The sequence below is a fragment of the Lissotriton vulgaris genome, chromosome 9 (assembly GCF_964263255.1).
Source record: "Lissotriton vulgaris chromosome 9, aLisVul1.2, whole genome shotgun sequence".
Lineage (NCBI taxonomy): Eukaryota > Metazoa > Chordata > Amphibia > Caudata > Salamandridae > Lissotriton > Lissotriton vulgaris.
Genome location: NC_141697.1, coordinates 977322832 through 977349860, shown reverse-complemented (window position 1 = coordinate 977349860; position 27029 = coordinate 977322832). Strand labels below are relative to the sequence as shown.

The window sequence follows — 27029 nt, the reverse complement described above, 5'->3', positions numbered from 1 at the left end:
TTTTGGCCAGTAGGTATCCCAGGTCACACACACACAACCAAACACACACACAACCCCCCACCCTCAACCCCCCACACACACACAACCCCCTACACACACACAACCCCACACACACACAACCCCCCCACACACAACCCCCACACACACACAACCCCCCCACACAGACACACAACCCCACAAAAAACACAATCCGACACACACAACACCACACACAAACACAACTCCACACACACAACCCCACACAAACACAACCACACAACCCCACAACAACCACACACACACACAATCCCACACACAACCCCACACACAACCAAACACACAACCCCCCACACACACCCAGACCCCCCACACACACAACCCCCACACACACACAACCCCACACACACAGAACTCCCCCACACACGCAATCCCACACACACAACCTCCCCCACACACACAACCCCCCACACACACAAACCCACACATACAAACAACCCACCACACACACACAACCCACACACATACAACCTCACACACACAAACCCCCCACACACACAACCCCACACACACACACCCAAACCCCCACACACAACACACACACAACCCCAAACACAACCCCACACACAGCCACACACACACAACTACACACACAACCACCTATCTTTCTATCTATCTCCCACACTCTATCTATTGCCCTCACTCTATCTATCTGTCTATCGCCCTCACTCTATCTATCTATCACCCTCTATCTATTACCCTCACTCTATCTATCTATCTATCTATCTATCTATCGCCCTCACTTTATCTATCTATCACCCTCACTCTATCTAGCTAGCTATCTATCTATCACCATCTATCTATCTATCTATCTATCTATCTATCTATCTATCTATCTATCTATCTATCGCCCTCATTCTTTCTATCGCCCTCACTGTATCTCTCTATCTATCTATCGCCCTCACTCTATCTCTTTATCTATCGCCCTTACTCTATCTCTCTATCTATCTATCGCCCTCAATCTATCTATCGCCCTCACTCTATCTATCTCCCTCACTCTATCTATCGCCATCTATCTATCTATCTATCTATCCATCTATCTATGTATCTATCTATCGCCCTCACTCTAGCTGTCTATCACCCTCACTCTATCAATCGCCCTCACTCTATCTATTGGCCTCACTCGATCTATCGCCCTCAATCTATCTATCTATTTATCGCCCTCACTCTATCTATCTATCGCCCTCACTCTATCTATCTATCGCCGTCACTCTATCTATCTATCGCCCTCACTCTATCTATCTATCGCCCTCTATCTATTGCCCTCACTCTATCTATCTATCTATCTATCTATCAATCTATCTATCTATCTATCGCCCTCACTTTATCTATCACCCTCACTCTATCTAGCTAGCTATCTATCTATCACCCTCACTCTATCTATCTATCTATCTATCTATCTATCTATCTATCTATCTATCTATCGCCCTCATTCTTTCTATCGCCCTCACTGTATCTCTCTATCTATCTATCGCCCTCACTCTATCTCTTTATCTATCGCCCTTACTCTATCTCTCTATCTATCCATCGCCCTCAATCCATCTATCGCCCTCACTCTATCTATCTCCCTCACTCTATCTATCGCTATCTATCTATCTATCTATCTATCTATCTATCTATCTATCTATGTATCTATCTATCGCCCTCACTCTAGCTGTCTATCACCCTCACTCTATCAATCGCCCTCACTCTATCTATTGCCCTCACTCGATCTATCGCCCTCAATCTATCTATCTATTTATCGCCCTCACTCTATCTATCTATCGCCCTCACTCTATCTATCTATCGCCCTCACTCTATCTATCTATCGCCCTCACTCTATCTATCTCCCTCATTCTATCCATCTTTCTATCACCCTCACTCTATCTATCGCCATCACTCTATTGCCATCTATCTATCGCCATCACTCTGTCTATCTATCGCCCTCACTCTATCTATCTATCGACCTCACTCTATCTATCCATCGCCCTCACTCTATCCATCTATCGCCCTCACTCTATTCATCTATCGCCCTCAGTCTATCTATCGCCCTCACCCTATCTATCTATCGCCCTCACTCTATCTATCTATCGCCCTCACTCTATCTATCTATCGCCCTCACTGTATCTATCGCCCTAACACTATCTATCGCCCTCACTCTATCCATCGCCCTCATTCTATCTATAACCCTCACATTATCTATCTACCGCCCTCACTCTACCTATCTATCAGACTCCCTCTAACTATCGCCCTCACTCTATCTATCTATCGCCCTCACTCTATCCATCTCCCTCACTCTATCTATCGCCCCCACTCTATCTATCGCCCTCACTTTATCTATCGCCCTCACACTATCTAGCTATCACCCTCACTATATCTAATGCCTTCATTCTATCCATCTATCACCCTCACTCTATCTATCGCCCTCACTCTGTCGCCCTCACTCTATCACCCTCACTCTATCTATATAGCGCCCTCACACTATCTGTCCATCTATCTATCGCCCTCACTCTATCACCCTCACTCTATCTATCTATCGCCCTCACTCTATCTATCGCCCTCACACTATCTATCTGTCCATCTATCTATCGCCCTCACTCTATCTATCGCCCTCCCTCTATCTATCTCCCCTCACTCTATCAATCTATCGCCCTCACTCTATCTATCTCCCTCACTCTATCTATCGCCCTCTATCTATCGCCCTCACTCTATCTATCTATCTATCTATCTATCTATCTATCTATCTATCTATCTATCTATCTATCTCTCTATCGCCCTCTATCTATCTATCGCTCTCACTCTAGCTATCGCCCTCACTCTATCTATCGCCCTCACTCTATCTATCGCACTCACTCTATCGCCATCACTCTATCTATCTATCGATCGCCCTCACTCTATCTATCTGTCTATCGATCGCCCTCACTCTATCTATCTATCGCCCTCACTCTATCTCTCTATCACCCTCTCTCTATCTATCTATCTATCTATCTATCTATCTATCTATCTATCTATCTATCTATCTATCTATCTATCTATCTATCTATCTATCGCCCGGCCCCTCACTCTGTCTATCTATCGCCCTCACTCTATCTATCTATTGCCCTCCCTCTATTTATCTATCACCCTCACACTATCTATCTATTGCACTCACTCTATCAATTGCATCAACACAGCATCACTCAGCACCAACACAGCATCACTCAGGGGCACCACAACATCACTATGCGCTACCACAGCATCACTGAATGCCACAGCATCAGTCGTCGCTACCACAACATCACTCAGCACCACCACAGCATCAATCTGTGCAACCATTCAACAACAACTGGTTCAAATATGTTCTCTTATTGTTTCAAGCTTTATTACAAATGTCACAAAAAGATGTTAATATTTCACTTCTGTTCTTGGATTTTCGTCACAATAACATACACTGAACATAATCTTCACACTAGTTATTTAAAAAGTTTAAGCTATTTCCATTATAAATTACAATAACTTTTATTTAAGTATTAATTATTTAAAAAAATTAAAAGCCATTGTTAATTGTAATAGCAATACATCTAAGTCACGTAAATACAACACATATTGCATTACAAATGCTATAGGTGTCACATTTGCGAAAGTTATAACTATTGGCATTGTAAATGACAAAGCTATTAACTTCGCTATTTTCAAAACCAACACATAAATTAAAAAAAATTCCTTTACAATACCAATAGCTCAAACTTTCCTAATGCAAGACCTATTGCATTGCAAATGCTTGTTATTATATCTATATCGTAAGCTCCTAGCATTCCCAAGTAAACCACAGTGACAGTGCACATTTAGTAGCTGGTTGCCTTGGAACTGTTCTAAATCTACAGGAAACATTGAAAGATCAGTTTCCTCCATACGTTTGAGTAAACCTTTGAATCAGAGTACTCGGCCAGATGGGTCCAAATGCCACGGTTTCTGAATGGAAGCTGGTTTCGTGGATCAGCTCATTGTTAACTTCCCAACTTGAAGACACTCTATCACCTGTGAAAAGGCTGGAATCAGAAGAAGGATAACTTGATTAACAAACATACTCTACAAACCAACAGTGCCCAGGGCTCATATTGGGGAATAGGATGAGGCACGCAATGGGCATGGGTGGGGTCAGGGATGCTGCAAGCTAACCCTTTGGGATGTGTGAAAGTGGTGGAGCAGATCTTTAACTTGGATATCTTTCCTGGTTATCGTGAGCTTGGGTGATCCAGTTGCTCCTGGGCAGCCTCCAATTTTTAGGGTGCACTCTCACATAGGTCCTTCTAGAAACCTCTGCCTTTGTTTCCTTTCCTTGGATTGGGCCACTTCCTTCTGCAGCCAACTTTGCACGATTTTCAAGTGGCAACCATGTAGATCTTCCAGTCCTAATATTTCTGTCAGCTTTTTTTCTAGAACTCCATCAGTGATGAGCTGAATTGTTAAACAAATAATTTACGGATGCAGCACTACTTATACTCCTCTGGTGGTCAAGGCAGCATGCCACAGCCATCCTAAATCTAGGAGCATTTCCCTGCTGTTGTTGGGCTAACAAGCCGGCTTTCTGCATTGCTGAAAATGGAAGAGTGATGAACAGAGCAAATCTTGTTACATCAAAAGGAAAAGGCTTGTTCACTCACAAAAGTACAGGTGAAAAGGTCAATGCCACTGACTATAATGATATGCTTATAACCCATGTCTGTTCCAAATAGACTGTTAAAGATGATAGTAGGCGTTCTCACCCAAAGGTTTCACTTGGGTAACCCATGAAATCTGAAAACTGCAGTTTAAAACAACACTCCAGTGAGCTCAAAGGATTGTGACCATGGAGGTAATAACACTGAAAACAGGTCCAGAATCAAGCGAGTACATCAAGTACAGTCACCGGCTCCTTGTTTTTTCAGATGAGCTTAAGGCCCTTAAACAGTCTTACAGGGAACAAGAAAGAAAGTGGAGAATTAGCTTTGGTAAGGACAAGAGGGTCACATATAAGAGCATTTTGGCCATATATAAGTAAACAATCGGCAAGGTAAAGTCTTCTTATTTCACTATTAAAATCTTAGCAGCAGGTAATTCCTAAAAAGAACTGTTTCTGACCATAAAGAAACTAACTATCAACAGATTCCTCGTAACCACAGAATGTAGTCAGTATTTCTGTGACTCCCTTGCAACTGCCACAAAGTCGAGGAGGTTTATAATAACTTTTCCAACTAAAATTCTTCCTCTCCAGTAGTTATAGGTTCCTCCTTGCAGGGTAATTCAGCTCCTTTATTATTTTTATTCATACCTCCTTCGGAGGAAGTAATCACAAAAAGGATTAAATCTTCTAAATCAGGCTCGTCAACAGAGCAGTGTCCTCCAAGAGTTGCGTCTCTGGGTGCTGAGGTCTTAGAGCCAACACTGGCAGATATTTTTAATCTGGTGTGTCAATCCACAACTTTTCCATCAGTCTGGAATACAGTGGCAGTTAGACCTTTGTTAAAGAAAACCTACACTTTAGACACAGGTAGTTACCAGCCCATCTCTTGCCTTCCTCTACCTGAAAAAATCATTAAAAGAGCCATGAATGATCAGCTAGTGTATTATGTCTAGACCAACAATCTGCTGGACGCTACCCAATTTGGGTTTCGGGCAGGACATAATACGGAGACGGCTCTTATCAAGGAGATGGAGGCGATCCAGATGTACTTCGATTAGGGAGGTAGAGCTGCCCTTATTTGCTTGATTTGTAAGCAGCCTTTGACACAGTCGGTCATGGGCCTCTGATGGATGGCTGGGTAGGATCAGGGTGACTGGGTCAGCATAGAATTTGCTCAACTCCTTCCACACAGGACGGGAGCAATCGGTCTCAGTGGCTGGTCTCAGAAGCCTGGGCTCAGAAGCAAGCCAAGGCTGTAGAACTTCCATAAGGACATTCGTCTTAATCTCAACAGAAGGCAGTTGTACACCCAGGGCCTCAGCAGCACATCGAATTACCACAGCAAAGGAAGCACTCTCTTCTGTTGATGGCCCAAGGGAGAGAACCAACTCTATATCAGAGGAGGTATCAAGCCCACTGGCCCCCTGAAGGTCCATACATCATGTCATCATCATAGTGTGGTTTAAATCATCCTCATTAACACCATTATTATCTCTGGGAGGTAAACTCTGGCCTAAAATAGAACCAAAAATATGATGAAACCTCTGGTGATCGTTTCTCTGAATTGGCAGTATATTGTCAGGATGAGGTTGTACTGCGGCTGAGTGCACTGGAGGGGAGTCTGGCTACCTGAGTAAGGATCGAGGCTGATTAGACTAGGGTCAGACATCAGAGTAGACACCAGATCCTTCACTGATGCGTTGGTATTGGTGTCGATGAAAGAGGGTCCAGCACAGGTGTTGTAGTTAGAGTGGGAGTCAATATTAGAGTGAGTGCACAGCATATAGGTGCTAGAGGCTCAGACAGCACCGAGGACAGATGAGCCAGGTGCTAACTTGACAGAGGGTCCCTCTGGATCCTTTAAGTCTAATGTCATACTAGAGAGAGCCGGAAGAGTGTCAAAAATAGGCATCATGGTCTCATTAAAGGCCTCAGCTTTCTGCAGTCACCAATTACTCAAGGAAATTAGAGGGCATCAGAATCAATGGCAAAATCGGCTCCTCGAGCTGAATGGTGGGCAGCCAGACCAATTGCCACCATGACCCCCTCGCGTTCCCGTTCAACTGAGAGTGGCAGGCTGGGGTAGCGCCTCGCTTCGCCTTCTTAGGTTTCTTTTTTCAACTTAGACTTTCCGATGATTTTGACTGACAAGAACATGTCACTGTATCAAACTCGAAATAGGAAGAGGTTCCATACTCTTGACTTGGAGCAGAACTTACGTGTGGTCCGTTAATTCTTTCAATGCTCTTCGATGTACAGGTTCACTTTGCGATGCAGAATCATCTTCTGGTGCATGAGGGCACATTCAGCACATGACTAAGAGTCATGCCCCAAGCTCAGACACTAAAGGCACACCTTGTGTGGGTCCATTACCAACATAAGTTTCTGAAAGTCACAACATAGCTTGAACCCGGTTGTTTAAGGTGGGGATATTGTTCCATTGCCGCTGGATTCGAATTTGTAAAATTGTTCAAAACAGATGAAAAAGACAGCAGGTCTCCGAATCCATATTCCAAGGCATAGAAATAAAGAAAATTATGGTAGTGCACAGATGCAGCGCTTATATGTGGCTCCGCTTCCAGGGTGGAAGTCAGATGAGAGCCGCATGGCAACACATAGCCGTGGACAGGAACAATGCTGAGAACATTTCCATATTGAGCATTTGGGTGATATTCTAAAGGTGGGGAAGTTAGAAGTTTCCATCGGGAATATCATGCACAATAGGGTGGCCAGAGTGTCAATATAAGGCAGCAGGTAGAGGTCCTCCTTTCCTACAGGGACATATACACACATAAATGCCACTGTAACTGGCATTTCTTCACTGAGAAACATACACGCTTCACAAGTGCTCTACCCCATTTCAACATGGTAGCCTATGTCCATTAGGGTCATTGAGAAAAGCACAAACCACGAGCTCACACTTTCAATAACACAGATCAACCAAAAGGGTTGTCAACCCAGACACAGTATAAAAGTGGTAAGTGAAGAAGGACTCAATGTCTTTACACCTTGTCTTGTGAAGTTACTATTTAGACTGTGTCACACTGTTACCTTGAGTTCCGTCTTGATGTTCCATGTAGTGCTTCATCTCCAGTGATGTTTAAGGGTTTTTTTTGTTTTTTTTGCAGTTATATATAGGGCGAACTCGACCCGAAGGTATTGGAGTGCTTTACATGAGCACCAGTTACATTACACAAGGACACAGTCATTTTTTGGTAGGCACGGGGAGATTAAGTGATTTGCCCAGAATCACAGGATGTTGAACTGACGCCAAGACTCAAACCTGGTTCCCCAGCTCCAAAGTTGGCAGCTCTGGCGAATGTGAATGTCAGGTACGGCGTAAAGAATAATCTAGGATGAAGCAGTTTGGTTTGATGGAGAAATGTATCTTTATGGAGGGGGCAGTGGCGGCTGGCACGGAACGGAGGGGGAGGATGCAAAGGGAAGCAGGTATTAAAAAATAAAGGAAAAAGAGAAACTTACCTTCTTGCCGCATCTCTCCTCTGAAGTCCCTCGCTCGGCCTGAACAGGAACCACACCCAGGCTCCCAGTCAGCCCTTCACAACGCTTCATTGGCAGCGTTGTGATTGGTCTGAGTTCCGTGGTTCGGTGCTCAGAGGCTGACTAGGAGCCTGGGCATGTTCTCCGTGTAGTCTATAATCCAGCCTACATCGAGAACATGCAAAGTGCGCATGACTGTTTGAACGGCCCGAGAGGCCGTTCAAACAGTCATAGCGCACTTAGGAGGGTGCTACCACTCCTCCCCTGCCCTGGTCTGTGAGCAGAACAGCCCCACCCGCCCTGCCATATAACGGAAAGCTGCATGAAGTAGGACAAAATAAAATTGATAATAACAAGAGTTATTATCATTTTGTTTTCCCTTTATTTAACTGCTAAAAAGCAGTGGGGCGACACCCCTCCAACTTAGCAGAGGAGCGACCACTGGGAGGGGGTGTTCATAATAAGCATGTTAATAACTTGTGCATTTCTTTTCTTGCAATCATTTCGGGGATTCCTTTTTGTTGACAAGCTCACGTGACGTATGCTGTATCATCTGTGGAGCTTTCACAATGCAGGTGTTGGTGTCATTCTTGTTAATAAAACAGCCAGTGCTAAAGATCATTATGGAACAATCGAAGCTGCCAAAAAAGTGGAATTGACACTGGGGCTGAAATACTTACAATTTACTTGGGTCAAGACAAACACACTTAGGCAAAGCAATGACATTAGTCTGTTACTTCACTCCCTTTCAGACATCAAAAGGATTACTTTTCTAAAATGTTCTATTTCAATTAAGGTATTTTACTAAATAAAACTTGTCATGCGCTGAAGTCCACTTCGGCATTTAGGATAGCTGTAGCCCTCTCAAAATTTAAAGTTTAATTTATGTATGTCAACTCTTGATAAGGAATCAGAGTAGTTGCCACCCTCTTTAGTTTATGTTTTTAAAAGATGGTTGAGTCGGGAACGTGTCCTGCACTGTAGACAGTTGTGTTGTGCTGCATGAATGTCCGACCCTATGAATCTGATATCTGACTGTTGATTTTTGATCCTGTCTCACGCTAATTCAGCATATGCTCACTGGTGTAGGCCAGTCCATGTCAAGAGAACCTCCTGGACTTCTCCTGTGCCTTGGAGGTGTGTGCCAGGCTTGCCTGCGTTTACAAACAGTGGACTTCTGTCCCTGGTATGAGGTTAACACATTTGTTTTTGGTGGTAGCGTACTGTTTTTTTGGAATTAATAGTGTGGTCAGATCTTTTTATCACAGTTACTGAGTGGAGGCATACTGGCCCTCTCGTGTTAAGTCCACTTATATGCGCCTACCTAGTTTCTAGCATGAACATTTCACATACAGTATGTTGATGTATGTAATCTGCATTGTGCACAGATGGTATGTGACTCAACCAGAGTAATGCTGATGAGGGTTGTGGTCCCAGACAGTAGAAATATATTGCTCAACTTCCTGAAGCTTGAGGGAGGAGACCTGGACAGTGAAATGAGGGCAGTGGAAAAAAGGCACCTCTACATATTAAATTATGCCTTTTACTTAGCAAAGATCTGCTGATTAGTCTTCCTGAACACTGCCACTTGGTGGGTGGTAGGGGTTAGCTGTTGTGCAAGGTGGGTAAACGTTTAGCTGAGATCTACCCTTTTCTCTTTCCCGGATTCCTTCTTCAGTTGGACTGATAGGCTGGTGCAGAGCTCTCTGTTCTGTGTGCTCCAAAATGGCCACTACCCTGGTGTTAGAAAAGTCACTTTACTGAAATGAGGTGTCCAGAGAACAGCCTGGAAAGGACACTTGCAATCTAAACAGGTACTACAGTTTAAGGCTGTGTGTACATATGAGTACACATCTCCTGTTTGCCTGTTATGTATACAAGTGGGGCTTCACCACCTCCCTTGTTGTTCCAGTGCAAGCCATGGAAGGGAGTGCGCTGCAGAGTACTCAGGGGACAGCTGTGCAGCCAAGGCTGGTGTCTGCCTGACAGCCAGCCTCTCAGAGCTGAGGGGACGTCACCTGAAATCTGGATCTTTTGCTGCCAGAGTAGTATACTTGTCTTGAAGCACCTAGAACCCTGCCTGCTAGAGAGGGAAGGATTTGGCCAAAACTGCAGAATGAGTGTCCTTCTACGAGGAGCCGCACATCCCCATTGTATGTCTGGGCCCACAGGAGTCAATAATGTCTATGTGTCAGCTCTGTGTCTCCATGACTACAGTTAACGAGGCCCAGATGGGGCTCTGTTGGTGAATGTTAATCAACCTGTTTGATGCTGCGACTGCCAAGTATTGTGATCAGCCTGTGCATGGCCGCAACTGCCAACTATGATGATCAGCTGGTGCGTGGCTGCGACTGCCCAGAAGAAATCGACAGGCGTGTAGCAGTTAGCAGTCAGTGTGATCAACCTGCATGGGGCGGCAACTGTGTTTTGTATCTGGCCCATGTAGGGCTGCAACTACCAAAGTCATGACCAGTCAAAAGAGATTACACCTGCTGAGGTGTCACGTGGCCCGGTCACAACCCCAGCAAAACCTGCTGTCTACGGCTGGGGGCCATCTCCGAGACCCAAAAGTCAGAGACACTTACTGCTAGTTCAATTGAGACCGTATAAAGCTAGGACTGCCATCTCCTCCTCTACTGCCTCGAGATCAAGCACATAAGAGCTGTCCACCAGCACCCCCTTGCATGCAAAGAATGTGCAGCACATCTGGAGGCCGGGCACTGAGGGAGACCCTACTAAGACTTTTTCCACTGCTGCAGAGTAATAACTTGTACTGAAACTGACAGCACATGTATTTGAAGTTGATTAAAAACTGTGTAATTTAATTCACATCGCTACCGCATAGCCTATATTAAAGGGTGGCACCCAAAACCAGCGGAGAGCCTGGACTGCAATGCGGTGAGTGGGTGGCTGAGAGGAAGCCGTACGAGGCACAGCACTGCCTGAATAGCGTCCAAAGACATAAAATTGCTTTCTATTGATAAGTACATTATTGCTTTCTAGCGTGTATTAAAGTACTTGCCTTTCTTTTAAAGATACGCACTTGGTTGGATATACTGTTCTTGAATTGCTGGGCGTTGAATTCCAAGCTCGAGCATGCCCACACTACCTCCCCAAGAAGCATGACTGCTCGCCATCGCTACTCCTGAGAGTCAAGTGCGAAAGGGGATGTGTTTGGCTCAGTTTGAAGGGCCATAACAGGACAGGTCCCAGAACATCAAAGACAAACAAAGTCATCCCCCACAGTTGAATCCCCCCCCCCCCCCTCCCCAACCCAACGGGATTTGACGAATATTTTTGCAAACTATTAAGGTATTAAGCATAGAAGCTGAAGAAATACTTGATAGGTCACACAGAAATCATCAAATGACTGAATAGCCTATTCTGGGATGTTATAGTACAGATCCTCTTGAGTGGTGCTTCCTGTAAGAATCAAAACACACAATTAGTATTTTGGTTTGAAACACCAAATAAACAACACAAACCATGTAGCAAGACTAAAAGAAGACGTTACTGCTTGTTCTCGTTTTCCATCATAGGTTTTTGAATTTTGAATGAAGACGCGCAAGAATATCACAGCCCAGGAGTAGGATCTCAAAATATGATAAAGTTGAGAGAAAATATCTTAACATCTCTATCTGTAGGCAGTGGTTTATGTTTTCCTTTTTGAAAAAAAACATCACTGCAGATCTTTTGCAGTCTCCTCCTAATTCTGAATGTGGTTGGAGCGGTCCCCTTGATGTTGGACCCACTGAGACTTCAGATCGCATTGCAGAACCATCATGTGCCACATGGTGTGCTTGACCAGCTGGATACAGGCCATCAGTCTCAGAGTTGAACTCACTGAAATCCAGGACTCGTGCTGAAAGATCAGGATCATATCCCACTGTCCTGAACTCTCTTTCCCATGTACAAGGCACGAAATCGAACCATGTCCAGAATGGTTCAGATGAAGGGAAGAATCTAATGAGTCATCAAGTGTGACTTTGCACGTCAATAGTGAACCCCAAATTTGGCAGAAAGTCTGTAAGTTGTTGACGACTGCCTGGAGTGAGCCTGCCTTCAACAGCCAGTTGTCGAGGTGGGGGAAGATTGGCACCCCTGAACTCCAAATGTGTGACACCAGCACCATGACTTTTGAAAACACAGAGGGGTACTGGTGAGACCAGAATGGGTATTATAGCAACACAAAAAGATGATGGACGGAATGCTGAACATTGTCAAACATCACAGATCTGTGTTTAATCCATTGTATTTTTGCTCATCATAACATCCCAGTTTGGAAAGAGCCATATGCAAATCAGTCTTGACCCTGCTCCCCATTGGAACAGTCCAGCCTGAGCTGCCAGAATCAATGCCAATCTGGCCTCGATCAATGATAATTGGTACTAGGCCTTGCACAAGGAAAGATTCCTCGATATCTCCCCATAAATGGCTCTTTTTTTCTCTCCCTGGCCAGCTAGATCGAACTCGGCTTCCAACACCATGGTGATGCGTAGGGCAGACTTAGTTCTTGACCTTCAGCCCCCAATCTAGAAGGTTAAAACCAATGTCTGGACGGAGTCCTTCAACCAGGGCAAACATTTTCTGTGCCCCTTCTTCCTTTTAACAAGACAATAATGGATACATTGTTGGGTGCTTGGGCCAAACCTTGCTCTGGTACCCAGTCAATAGCCAAATTGCCAGACGCCATTGCTCTGCTCCTGATGACGTGGCTTTTCTTTTGCCGTATCCCTCTCCAGAAAGCCTAGTGGTGAAGGCTTCCAACACCCACTCTAATCCCAATACATTTTCCACCACTCTCCTTGATAGGGAATCTAAGCGAGTGGAAACATTCGGCAATCATGTCTTTTCTTCTTTCAGCTTGTCTCTTTGATCTATCACCAGCTGTTTGTTGGGACATTACTCATAGGCCCTTTGGGATTTGGTGGCATAAGTTCTCCCAGGTTTGCCTGAAGACCTTCGCCAGGTGCTGTCTCAGGCAATTTAATATAGTCATGATGCTGCCAAGTTCACGATTAGTTGTGGCTTGGACACAACCAATTCAATTGAGCGGACCATATGCATCAGCCATGCCATGCCATTCACAACCATATGTGGCTGTGATTGACTGTGTACTTTGGTAATTTCTAGCCCTCCCTGATAGACATGCCATATGATGGGACTCACTTGTTCGGAGTGAAAAGCGGATTCCACTCTCCAGCATTTTGCATCTTTGACCGAGGCATCCCTTACCGCCAACATGCCCAACCCACATGGTGAACCCAACAGTTTCACGGTAGAGGCCATGGTGCCCGCAACCAAGGTCAGCACTCTGCCCAACTTGCTGTCACCCCTTCAGCTCAACCTGCCAAACCTCCTTAGCATACCCTTGCAGGGACACAGCCACCCAGTGGAAGGTAGAATCCACTGATTCAAGTGGGGGGAAGCAGCGCTGCTGCCAGATATGGGCATGATGTCGATCAAGGTCATATTGGCATTGATTCAGCATCCAGGAGAACAATCGGATCTGCTTCTTCAGGCGGCAACCAAGTGCATGGGTCTGACATAGATTGTGGCGCCGGCCGGCAGCTGAGTCGGAAGAAGAGCAGGAGGCAAGACAAGTGTAGAGGATCCATCTGGTGCCACGAGGGAACTTGTCATCCGTATCACAGGTGGAAGGCCTCTCAGCTACTTGGGGCCTGAAGATACACAAGAGGGAAATGGCAGAGATCCGAAGAGCTGGAGCATGGCTGCGTGGATCTCTTAAATTTGATATGGCATAGCTGAAAGCCCTGGAAACTCATGCTGTGCCGGAACCAGCTAAGGGATCAGCTCTAAAGTCCACCTGCTTCGGGAGAAGGACCAAGAAGAGTGATGCACCCCCATCACGTGCTAAGGAAAATTAGAGTGAGAGGAATCCCACTTTGGCTTCTTGTGTTTTTGACACTTACCTGAGGGCTTGGAGTGCGATGAGGACTGACTTCTGAAATGGCTCAGTCGACTCTGTGAACAGGACCAACAGCGAGCCTTGGACATAGAGCAGGACTTGGAACGGTCCTGTTGCGGCATCTTCTTATGCTTGACTTGAGAGTTTTGCCTTGCATTCCCTGGTGGCCTTCGAGTTCGTCAATGCGGAGTCTCCGCTGGCCTTGCAGTTGTGACTCGAGCCTCAGGCCCACAGGCACAAACAGACATTTGTTTGAGGCAGTCTCTACTGGGCTTGAAACAGGTCATTTTATTGGTCATATCCCTTGCACACTGAAGAAAATATGGAAATATTAAGGTAACTGTCTAAGAGACAAGCTCCTGATCCGCGTCTGGTGACACAGAAAGATTGGCTATGCACATCATTTACGGAATGGAATGGCATCACTGTGGAGCTGCAAGGTACCAACTTCCAGATCCAGCCTGACACCTGGGTAATTTTCAAAAGGTGAGGTATCTGATGCTAGAAGTAAGAATAGTTATTCTCACCTCACCAATTTATGCACTTTCCCCAATATTTGTGGAACTGCCGTTCGATTAGTAAATATGACACCCCATCCCCAACAGAGTATGAACGTTCACCAATATTTGTAGGATTTTGGTAAATCTGACCACCAGCCCCTCCAACGTATGCTCTTTCTCCATTGTTTGTGGGATTGGGGTTACATCCTTCATTTTATACACTCTCACCAGTGTCTGTGGACTGGATTGACATTGATCTTTACTATTTTCAAGTAAAGATTACCTCCTCAATATATGCACTTTCCCCAATGTTTGTGGGACTGAAGTTGAAATAGTAAATCTCCCCCCCCCCCCAATATGTATATACGTACGTTCTCCAAGTATTTAAGGGAAAGGAGCAAGAACAGTAACCCACCCACCCCTCAATGTATGCACTTCCCCCAGTTTTTGTATATCTAGAATGAGAATATTAAAAATTGTCCGCTCAGTAAATTCACTTTCAGTTAAGTTATATTTTGTGGCGGCCCAGCATTTAGGGGGTTAAAATGTTCATTGTTACTATCAGTTTGCTTCACAGAAAGATATGTTTTTATGTCTATATATGAGTATATGTCTTTGCAGATAGCGCACTAAAAAACCCACAGAACACTACTATGTAAGCACTACATGTGCCTGAAGTGAATGCTAAATATTGCTCTGAATTATTTTATTTTTATTGTCATACATAACATGGCTTCTCTTAATATTTTTTACCTATTGGTTTTACCAAACATTGACAAAGCTAAAAGGTTGTTTTAAAGTGCTAACACGTGCAAACACAGCCATAAACAACCCTGGGGTGTGGAATTTCTATTGCAGACAACCAGGGCATATTGTTTGGAGTCATTTTGTCCATTGGACAAGAAGGCCGAACTCCCTGCAGCCAAAACACTTTGGTTGCCACGTTCACAAAACCAAATTATGGATTTGTGAAAGGGATGGTCTCCACTAAAGCAATATTTGTAGCTATAAATATAAATGGTTCAAACGTGTATATACAATTCACAGCGGAAAGCTTTTACTGTTATGGAAAAAGCTTTAAGGGAATGCTATGAGCTCAGCTTGCATTACTGCCACTGTTTCTGATATAGAAATGTATAGTTGTATGCAAAATGTAAAATTTGAAGCAGTGTATTTTTCTCCCAGAAAGCTCCCTGATTATACAAATACATGCATAGGCACGAACAAGATAGTGGTGAGTGTTTGTTGTCAAACTAAAATGAACACAGAAGTTTCAAATGAGTAAAAAAAAGTTTTGCTCACTGTTGTGCAGCTTTAAATACCATTTTTTGAGGCATAACTTATTCAGTTCAGTTCATAAACTTTATTCGACAGTTTTAAAAACGTCATAAAAGTACACAGATAAAATCATACATGTGACATTACACAGGGAAAGTACATATCATCATGGGTTGTTTTCAGGGCATACAGAAATCAGCAATAAAAAAAACCCCAGAAAAAAATAGCTAAAAAACCATAGTTTTTCTTGCAGCAACAGATTTCAGGATAAAAGTTGCTATAAAAAAACACAAATCCGGGCTAGCAAGTGAAAGTAACAATTTCATGGCATTTGAAGTAGAAGACACAGAATATTTTTTAAATAACGGTTTCAAGTAAACAATACGTAGGGCTTTATAAAGGGGGCAGAGAAAGCTCCCTGATTATACAAATACATGCATAGGCACGAACAAGATAGTGGTGAGTGTTTGTTGTCAAACTAAAATGAACACAGAAGTTTCAAATGAGTAAAAAAAAGTTTTGCTCACTGTTGTGCAGCTTTAAATACCATTTTTTGAGGCATAACTTATTCAAACAAGTGTGATGCATGTCAATATTTAAGATTAATAATGGAGATGCAATGTAAACCCATTATGGGCAACAAGAAAGTTAATTTGTAGCCAAATCTTAAAGAAAGTCTTAAAAATACTCAGCAGGTATTACATCCTTTCACTGAAGAAACGTTACCGCTTTCAGGAATTCAGAAGAGTTAACAAAAGTTGGCCTTGAGACTATACTTCTATGTAACTTGGGATTTCCATTTTCGTGTGAGCAAATATATAGGTGTGCATTTGCTCATGCGAAAATCTGACAGATTGCAGATTCATGTTTTCGATAGCCCCTCCCCCCCCCCAAAAAAAAACACGGAAACATTTTACTTCAACCCAAGTGAAGAGTACATTTTAAACATTTTCTAATGATAGATGAGCTTAGAGAGCAGTTGGGAAGTACACTTAGACATTTTAGCTTGTGGGTGATAGAAAGGTGACCAGACCCGCTTTTCAAAGGATCTGCCACTGCACTGCAACTTGTTGTCGTATTTTTAATAACTTATGAACCGTTTGAGCTATAAACATTTTTTGTTCAACTGTAGTGGGTGATGCAAAATGTGGCAAATGCGACACATCCATAATTATACAAAAAACGCAAACACGGGGTCGCAAAATCACATTATTCCGGTGGCCGACCCTCCTGGGGAGGGGTGTATGATGACCATGTCACCAAGACAGGACTTCCCCACTCCTGGGGTATTCTTTCGTGCATGAGAAGCACTGATTTACTGTATGAAAGCAAGGGATAGGAACTTAAGCGTAACCTTACTAGCGTAGACATTGCGAGTCGGAAACGTGCCTTTGCTACTACAGCTCCCCTCACCTAGAGCTCCGCGGCCTCCACCTCCTGTCCCCACCGCCAGAGATGACTCTGCGACCTGTGTTCCTTGAGGGGCAGGCCAGCGGCTCCTCGGTCCTGAATCTATTTATTTTTGTTCTCATAGCTCCTAGCAACCCTCGGAGCGTGACGCGTCCTTCGCTGCACCTGCGAGCCCAGACTCTGAGCGCCCACCTCGAGTCTTTAAAACTCGAAAACAAATGCTCAAGCTCAGGAGACATTACCAAGGTAGGGACACGTTCAGTATTTCTTGGATAGTGGTTTTTTTTAGGTACTCTTTCATTCTACTCCTTTAAGTAGCCGCTTTCATCCCGTAACTAAGGCGCTTTGGTAGCATCAAGTAGCCGCAAAGGAGGACGCATATTTTGATTGGAAGCTGAACTTGACAGCTGTTTTCATTGGCTGTGAAACTCTACGGACTACCCGTGGCTTAATGCTGATTGGTGGAATCTGGAGCGCTCGTCAGTCATTTCCGCCTTACTTTTATTGTCTGGTTCTAGTAATTATAGTTTATTTATAGCACTTACTACACCTGACGACGCGTTGAAAAAGGCGAAGTACCGTAATGTCTTTTTAGCGAAGCATATTACTTGTAAAAAAAAAAAAGTTTCAGCTTCATGCCTTTTCATCATAGTTCACCAACGCCCAGGCCTCCCTCAAGCCGGAAACACCAGTACCTCGCTTACCCACAAACATCCCATCACAAGTCTAAATCTGTGGTGGGATTCTAATAACCCACGCAGCTCTGTCGCACAATCAAGATGTCCTTGCGCCAGCCTAACTCTACCTTCGTCATCGCCTGCGCCCCTCCTCCCCCCGGGCCAAAGAGAAGCTGTAGCGTTCCATCCCTCCCAGTTTAAACACACTGCTTCTTCTGACAGAAAGGATGACTTTTGTCTAGAACAGGAAGGAAGTGGATATGAAAGGGCGGGGTAACCTAAGAATGGCCTATTTTGATTGGCTGTCACAGACACCTTTGTTGACCGTCTCTCCAATTATAATCTATTCTCTATTATAACCCTCACCCCACCCGTAGCCAATCGGACTGGGAGCGAGTTAAAGCGGCTGCCTGGTAGCATCATAGGAGAGGCTGTATGGGTTCTGGCTGATACCGTGGTCACCGGTGGAAGAAACAACCGTTCTCCCTCCGGAACTGGTAGCTGCAAATAGGGTAGGTGGAAGCAGCTAAGTAAGGATAGTAGGTACGGCGTAAGCGGAACATAGAAAGGGGAAGAGGAAAGAGACATGTTCCCTGCTGAGGCGTAATAACAGCCATTGCGGTTCTTTTAATGAATGTGACCCGGTGAATTAAAACCCTTAATTAAATGTATCGGAAGGGTGAGGTGTTGTTGTTTCAGAAACTTCACCAGGTCCGCATTGAGTCGAATTTCAATGGGGAATGTGTATCCGTCTATCCTCAGCAGATGGTCCAGTGACATGACAGTCTTCTGGTTAATACGTTTATCGTGATTCGTGGGGGGACTAACCTGCCCAGGCTATAAAGCCTAGAATTTGAAAAAGGGACATGGTGATTGCAGTTATTTGTGATTATTTTAGCAAATGTGAGGTAAACGTGCTGAAGATTGAGACATGCCATACAACCCTTGGTAGGAAGGACGCTGTGAGTTGCATTATGCTTTCCAATTGGAAATCGTAAAAAACACAAAGAAATTGAAGTTGTTTGGGTTTATTACTGGGTCCGTTTTTTGTTTTGTGTTTTTTTTTTACTGATCCAGGAAAATGTGCTTGTACCTGAAGTGGTTAGGAGAGGTTTGGTCTGTTGCAACCTGATGCAAACTTACTGTTGATTTCATGGGACATTAGAAGTTTGATTGCTTGAGAAATCCGTATCGGAAGAGCAGGTAAGGGTTGTAAAGGAGTAGAATAACACTTTACTAGTAACCCTTTTACAGCTTGTAGTATCCACGAATCTGCTGAGATTTCTGTAAATTTTGAATAAAACACCATTTGATGTTTTTATTCCAATTCATATCCTATGGTACTGGCTCCTATAAGGAGCAAGACCACTGACTCATTGTCAGTGAAATTGCTCTCCCACCCTCGCAGCTCCACCATTAAGTGAGGTGCCCCTGCACTCTTGAGTGTTAGTGATCGAGTCCCTCCTCCACCCGCAGGTTTCCCTGCGCCTCATCCCTGGTGGTCCAGTGGACCTCTGTCTCCTTTCTCTCACTCTGCTCCTTCACTCGTTTTTCTACCCTTTCTATCTTTCACCCTTCTGCACCTTTCTGCATCTCTGCTCTTTTGTGCCTTATTTCTGCCCATTTTCCCTTTCTCTCCCTCTGCTCCTTCACTCGTTTTTCTACCCTTTCTATCTTTCACCTTTCTGCACCTCTGCTCTTTTGTGCCTTATTTCTGCCCATTTTCGATTTCTCTCCCTCTGCTCCTTCACTCGTTTTAACTCGTTTTTCTACCCTTTCCATCTTTCACCTTTCTGCCCTTTTCTGCATCTCTGCTCTTTTGTGCCTTATTTCTGCTTATTTTCCCTTTTTTCTTTATCCCTTCTTTCCTCCCTTTACCTTTACCCGCCGCTGCTGCCCCCGCGGCCCCCCCAGCGCGACCGGCCCTATCCAGCTCCTCTCCCCGCTCCCGCCTCCCAGCTGTCTAGCCCTCCCCGACCCCTACTTAATGGCGGCCACTGCGGGGACAGGCGAGCAAGAGCACTGACTCATTGTCAGTGAAATTGCTCTCCCACCCTCGCAGCTCCACCATTAAGTGAGGTGCCTCTGCCCCTGCACTCTTGAGTGTTAGTGATCGAGGCCCTCCTCCACCCGCAGGTTTCCCTGCGCCTCATCCCTGGTGGTCTAGTGGACCTCTGTCTCCTTTCTCTCACTCTGCTCCTTCACTCGTTTTTCTACCCTTTCTATCTTTCACCCTTCTGCACCTTTCTGCATCTCTGCTCTTTTGTGCCTTATTTCTGCCCATTTCCCCTTTCTCTCCCTCTGCTCCTTTCCTCGATTTCACTCGTTTTTCTACCCTTTCTATCTTTCACCTTTCTGCACCTCTGCTCTTTTTTGCCTGATTTCAGCCCATTTTCCCTTTCTCTCCCTCTGCTCCTTCACTCGTTTTCACTCGTTTTTCTACCCTTTCCATCTTTCACCTTTCTGCCCTTTTCTGCATCTCTGCTCTTTTGTGCCTTATTTCTGCTTATTTTCCCTTTTTTCTTTATCCCTTCTTTCCTCCCTTTACCTTTCCCTGCCGCTGCTGCCCCCGCGGCCCCTCCGCCCCCAGCGCGACTGGCCCAATCCAGCTCCTCTCTCCGCCTCCCAGCTGTCCAGCCCTCCCCGACCCCTACATAATGGCGGCCACTGCGCGGCAGCGCAGCGGCCTCGCCGCTGGTGCACCGAAGGCGCGTAAAAGGCAAGCACGTCTGCGCCCGTCCGCGACCAGCACCAGGAACCCTGGACCTCCGCCCCGCCAACGCTACGACCCAGCAGCACTCCACACACTCAACCCAGGCTGCAACAACAACTGCAAGCTAGCATCACCAGCCGACACCCATGGAGCCTTCAGCTGTCACCGCTGCCGGCACACCTGCAGCACCGCCAAGAACACGGATCCAGCACAACCCGCCCACAAGAACACAACCGAACCGAAGACCCTGCAATGCATCCTCCTCAACGTCCGATCCCTCCACAAACACACCACAGAAATCTGGGACCTCCTCGACAGCACCACCCCGGACGTAGCATTCTTCACCGAAACCTGGACCAACGCCACCTCAGGACCGGACATCGCCATCGCCATCCCCCAAGGATACAAGATCTACAGGAAGGACCGCCCCACCCACCCAGGAGGAGGAATCGCCATCGTCCACAAATCCAGCCTCCGCCTGAGCACACTCCCTGACGAGTCCACAGAACCGATGGAACACCTTCACTTCAAGATACTGGCCAGCCCCACTGCCGCCCTCCGAGGAACCCTCATCTACCGACCCCCTGGACCCCGCGGACCCTTCGCCAACTCCATCACGGACATTATCTCCCCGCAGGCCATCGCATCCACCAACTACACCCTGCTGGGAGACCTCAACTTCCACCTCGACAATCAACTGGACCCCAACACCACATGCCTCCTGGACAACCTCCACCACATTGGACTCTGCCAGATCGTGACCGAGCCCACGCACTCAGCAGGACACACCCTCGACCCCCTCTTCACTACAGGAAACTCCATCACCTTCAGCCACACCACCGAACTCCCATGGACCGACCATCGTTGCGTCCACTTCACCTTCAGAACAACCACCATCCACAGACACCAGCACCTGCTTCCACAAAGAAACTGGACCAAAATCACAGACGACCAGCTCATCTCCTCACTCAACAACTCCACCCCAACCATCGCGGAAAACGACGACCCCAACAGCGCAGCCCGAACCCTGCATAGATGGATCTCGGACAGCACCAACACCATAGCCCCCCTCAAGAAAAACAACAATACCCGTGCCAAGAAACCCAGATGGTTTACCACCGAACTTCGAGAGTCCAGGCGCACATGCCACCGCCTCGAAAAGGCCTGGAGAAACACTAAATCCACAGAAGCCCACAACAACTTTAGAGCGGCCACCAACGCTCACCATCAACTCATCAGAGAAACGTGGAAAAAAGTGATTGAAGACAGAATCTCCACCCACGCACACAACAGCAAGGAACTCTTCAGCATCATCAAGGAGTTCGCCCAACCCACAAGCGAGTCTACTGACATCCCTCCCTCACAAGACCTCTGCAACAAACTCAGCACCTTTTTCCACCACAAAATCAAGAGCATCTACGACAACTTCGACGAAGACAACCAACACACTGAACCCTCACCAACCACCCGACTCCCGGAAACCAGCGATTGATGACTGGACAGCCCTCACCACCAAAGACACACTGAAGACAATGAAGTCAATCCACTCAGGGCCCCCACGGACCCCTGCCCCCACCATATCTTCAACAGAGCCGCCGACACCAGCGCACCCATGCTCTGCCACACCATCAACCGCTCCCTGGCGACCGCCTCGTTCCCCGACGACTGGAAACACGCCGAGGTCAACCCCCTCCTGAAGAAACCCTCAGCGGACCCCACCGACCTCAAAAACTACAGACCCATCTCCCTGCTCCCTTTCCCAGCGAAAGTCATTGAGAAAGCCATCAACAGCCAACTCGCCACATTTATTGAAGAACACAACATCCTCGACTCCTCTCAATCCGGCTTCAGAAAAAACCACAGTACGGAAACCACCCTCCTCGCCGCAACAGACGACATCCGCACCCTGCTGGACAAAGGAGAAACAGTAGCCCTCATCCTCCTAGACCTATCAGCGGTGTTCGACACAGTCTCCCACCGCCCCCTAATACGCAGACTCTACGATGCAGGAATCCAGGACAAGGCCCTCGACTGGATCTGCTCCTTCCTCTCCGGCAGGATGCAACAGGTCAGACTCCCCCCCCCCCTTTCCTCTCAGACCCCACACCTACCACCTGCGGAGTCCCCCAGGGCTCCTCCCTCAGCCCGACGCTCTTCAACGTCTACATGGCTCCACTTGCCCCCATCGTCAGAACCTACGGACTCAACATTGTGTCATACGCAGACGACACCCAGCTCATCCTCTCCCTATCCAGCGAGCCCAACACCGCCAGATGCAACTTTCGAGAAGACATGGAAGCCGTCGCCAAATGGATGAAAATCAGCTGCCTACAACTAAACACCAACAAAACAGAACTACTCATCATGGGCCCAAACCCTGACGCCTGGAGCGACACCTGGTGGCCCACCGCCCTCGGAAACCCGCCAAACTCCACAGACCACGCACGCAACCTGGGAATCATCCTGGACTCCGAGCTCAAAATGGACCGCCAGATCAACTCTGTCTCATCTTCCTGCTTCCACACCCTCCGCCTCCTTCGTAAGACCTTCAAATGGATCCCCCTCGAACTCCGAAAGACAGTCGCTCATGCCCTGGTCACCAGCAGACTCGACTACGGCAACACACTCTATGCCGGAATAAACAAAAACCTCATCCGCAAGCTACAGAACATCCAGAACGCCGCCGCAAGACTGGTCCTCAACCTGCTAAAACACTGCCACATCTCCCAGCACCTGCGCACACTCCACTGGCTCCCCGTCGAGGCGAGAATCACCTTTAAGATGCTCACCCACGCGCACAAGGACCTCCACGGCACCGGACCAGCATACCTGAACAGCCGGCTCAAATTTCACGCACCCCAAAGGACCCTACGATCAGCCCAGCTCTCCTACGCCGAGGTCCCCCGCAACAGAAAGACCAGATCGGGAGGCCGCTCCTTCTCCTTCCTCGCGCCCAAAGCATGGAACGCCCTTCCGCTCCACCTCAGACAGACAACATCGCTCCCCATCTTCGCAAGAAACCTCAAAACCTGGCTCTTCGACAGACCCCCCTCCTTGATGGAATGGAACCTGCACCCTCCCACCCCCCCACCCCTAGCGCCCTGAGACCCTTACTTGTGAGTAGTTGCGCTTTAACAAACTCCTGATTGATTGATTGAAGGAGCCTGTTTAGGCAGTTTTCCCTCCAGTGGTTTTTCCTTCACCTTGACCTTTGTATCTTTGGGCCTCTCATCTGGGAATAGAACTGGGGGTCTGTAGTCTTGCACCCCTGTTCGGGTTCCCCCAGAATTGAAAATGGAAAGTTTTGCCACGCAATCGTCAGCTATTTGTAATTCACTCCCGCTGAATATTCATTCTTCATGAATCAAATTTGATCCAGTTCTATAAAAGAATGAATACCTGGCTTTTAAAACAAGCTCATGTTTACTTGCCCATCTAGCTCCGTATTTAATCCCATCCTCTTCTAATCTGTTAACTCTGTTTTAGCGCCAATATTAGAAACCTCTGGGTGAACGTGCGCTCTATAATACATTTAACATAACACATTTATGCCTGGCGTTAGCCAAGACCTTTTTTATTTTAATAAAATTATATGTATAATTTACATACTTATAGTGGCTGTCAGCTAGCTGTATCCTCCAGTCTGTTATTCACGTTTTTCTTCTGCCCACTGTAGCATATGGCATGTTGACAGTGGATCAGTCCACTTTAGTCATTGGCTAAATTCACTGTGAATTACTTTTACAAGGAGCACACAAAATATACCGTTGTCTCCTTCAGTGCCAGGGACTACTAATACGATCTAAGTTTTTTGAGGCCCAAAGATAATTTGCCTTTAGTCAACTCTTATTTTTTAGGTTGACAGCTTCTCCACCAATAACGTTTTGCAAAAATCACTACAAAGCCAAAAGTCTGACTGTCAACTCCAGACCTATTGACTTTACCAGTGCTTGTTTTATAAAGAATATTATATTTATATATACCTATACCTGTGTAGGCTACGTAATGCGTGCTTTGTTGATCCAAAACTAACTTTGAATTGTTCTCTCAAATGCCAGCCTGTCAATTTGAACCGCTTTAAAACATCAGCCTGCATTTTCACATATATTCTTAAATATAGAGGTTACACAGCGTCACTAAAACCTCACCCTTTTTCCTTCTAATATCTTGAAATATAAATCTGTATAGTAAAATGATGCGCTTCCTTGCCTGATTTTTGCTTAGTGTACCCACTGGACCAAATATGTTAAGAAGGCTGAAAAAGGAATTTTTAGAAGCAGATAGTCGGAAGCCTTCAGGCCGCTGGTGAAATAGCACTAATCTTATAGAAGTGAGGAAACTGAGTTGTTTTTTAGGGACCTAAATGCGTTTACAGTGCATTCTTCTGTTACTCGAAATGAATAATTGTAAAACATTTTTTCAGTTTTAATACACTTTAGCAATATTTGTTAGTAACTTATTTGTGCATGAATTTGTTTGTGAGCTCTTACACTTACAGGTGTACTTTTTTCCCCTCAATTAGATTTTGTTGTAAAAATGACGGAGCCGGAGCTGCTGCTGGACTCCAATATCCGTTTATGGGTGGTGTTGCCCATTGTTTTCATAACATTTTTTGTGGGGATGATCAGGCATTATGTTTCCATCCTGCTTCAGAGTGACAAGAAACTCACCCAGGAACAAGTATCCGACAGGTAAATTCCCCTGTCAGGTGAGAGGAATTGCATTTCGGGAGCTTTTACATTTCTCACATGCTGACTGTCAAAGTGGTTGTAATGATAGTCCAAAGTCGGGTTGTTTTCACAAGTGAAAAATAAGAGGTTCATTAGGCAATGCTTTAATGTATATTCTCTTCTAACATTTTGACACATTCAGTTACATTTTTGAAGTCTTTCAATCTAATGAGATTTTATTTTTTTCCCCAAACCATTTTGTTGTCATTTTGTATTCATATAATAACAAGACCACTGGATCAGCACATGCTCTATTAGAAACTTTGAAGAACTCTGACTTACAATCTGTAGAAGAAAGCATTTTTCCATTTCTAGATAAAACCAGCAAATCTTCTCTGTACCTGTCAAGAGATAAGCAAAATACTATTTCCCAATGTTCATTCTTACATGCAGTCCAAAATACTAGACACAAGGATTCATTTAAACTTTTTAAAGTGTGGCCAATTAAAAAAGCATTTGCAATGCAATCAGTCTCGCCTTTGGAACCTTATATGTATTTAGCCTGGGTGCTGAAACAGCTACTGTTCTTTAACATGGAGGGAAGGTAAGCACCAAACTACGTGACATGACCGGTGTGGGAACACATGGAGAGAAATATTGCCTTTCAGCTGGAAAAGGTATAGTCCAAAGCTCTGTTTTTAATATAAAAACAGGGCCTTCTGTGGTCATATCACTGAAGATACAAGATTTGAAAAAAATATTATTGTCTATGGGTGCTCGTGGAAGACAATTTCTATGGACTGGAATCTAGAGAATGCTAAAGTGATTCTGCTATTTTACTGACCTCTGCTGGTCGTTTTCTATCAAGAAAATTAAATAGAGGCAGTTGAACAGAAAAAAAGTCCCTAAGCGGAAGCAGACAAGTCCTAGGGATAATCTCCAGAGCCCACAAAATACATACACATAAGTATATACTAAAGTATATACCAGAGGTCTTGAATGCTTGACCTAAAAAGGGCTTTATCAGTGAAATGTAAGACAATACGTTGCAGGTTTAAACATTGTCCCTAAAGCATGAACCTATTCTAGTTTAGCAGCACATGCATTACCTTGAAACCTAGTTGCAGGACTTGTAAAAGCATCTTGTTTATGTAAAATACGTTTTGCACGTCGACCATCAGCGTGGTCCGGGATACCGGTAATGATATCAACTTGAGAGTCATAATGCTACACACTTAAGCCCTATCTTTGCTTTTTCCTTAATTGGGTTCCAAAGCTTGAGATTGTCTGGACCAGAGAAGTGGTAAGATGGCTTGTCAGTGAAAATCCGTGGTACTGGTCATATAATAATAACTCCAAAATGTATTGAATCTATGACTGTCTTTTCTTCCTTTTTTTTAACCTTCCACTGGCCCACAATGTTGACAGTAATTCTTTCTTAGGACCCTGAAATGCAGAAGGAGAATTACTCCTTCTTATGCTACTGGCACATGTGCTGCTTTGCAGTGAGTTTTTCAAAACTGCATAACATGGTCTAGCCACTAAGTCCGTAGATGAAACTTTAGACAATGCATCCAAGATTTAAGAGACTCCCAGCTATAATTTCTGAAGATTAAGGGGAGAGCTAGACCTCTTTCTAGGCTTACTTGAAGCCTTTTTCTAATTTTGATAATACTGAAAGGCCAGAAGCCCAC

General features: G+C 45.4%; 2 protein-coding genes across 2 annotated transcripts in view; one reads left to right on the top strand and one right to left on the bottom strand.

Annotated features, from left to right (window-relative positions):
• Nucleotides 1-17342, bottom strand: part of FANCD2OS (FANCD2 opposite strand) — a 42889-nt gene extending 25547 nt beyond the window's left edge. The window contains exon 1 of the mRNA XM_086936810.1: nucleotides 17279-17342. The gene's annotated coding sequence lies outside the window, so the exon portion shown is untranslated. The remainder of the gene's footprint in view (nucleotides 1-17278) is intronic.
• Nucleotides 17343-18331: 989 nt separating this feature from the next.
• The window catches only part of EMC3 (ER membrane protein complex subunit 3), a 154227-nt gene continuing 145529 nt past the window's right edge, over nucleotides 18332-27029 (top strand). The window contains exons 1-2 of the mRNA XM_086938827.1: nucleotides 18332-18464; nucleotides 25188-25356. Of these exons, the coding sequence (XP_086794953.1) occupies nucleotides 25202-25356 (155 nt within the window). The 5' untranslated portion in view covers nucleotides 18332-18464; nucleotides 25188-25201. The remainder of the gene's footprint in view (nucleotides 18465-25187; nucleotides 25357-27029) is intronic.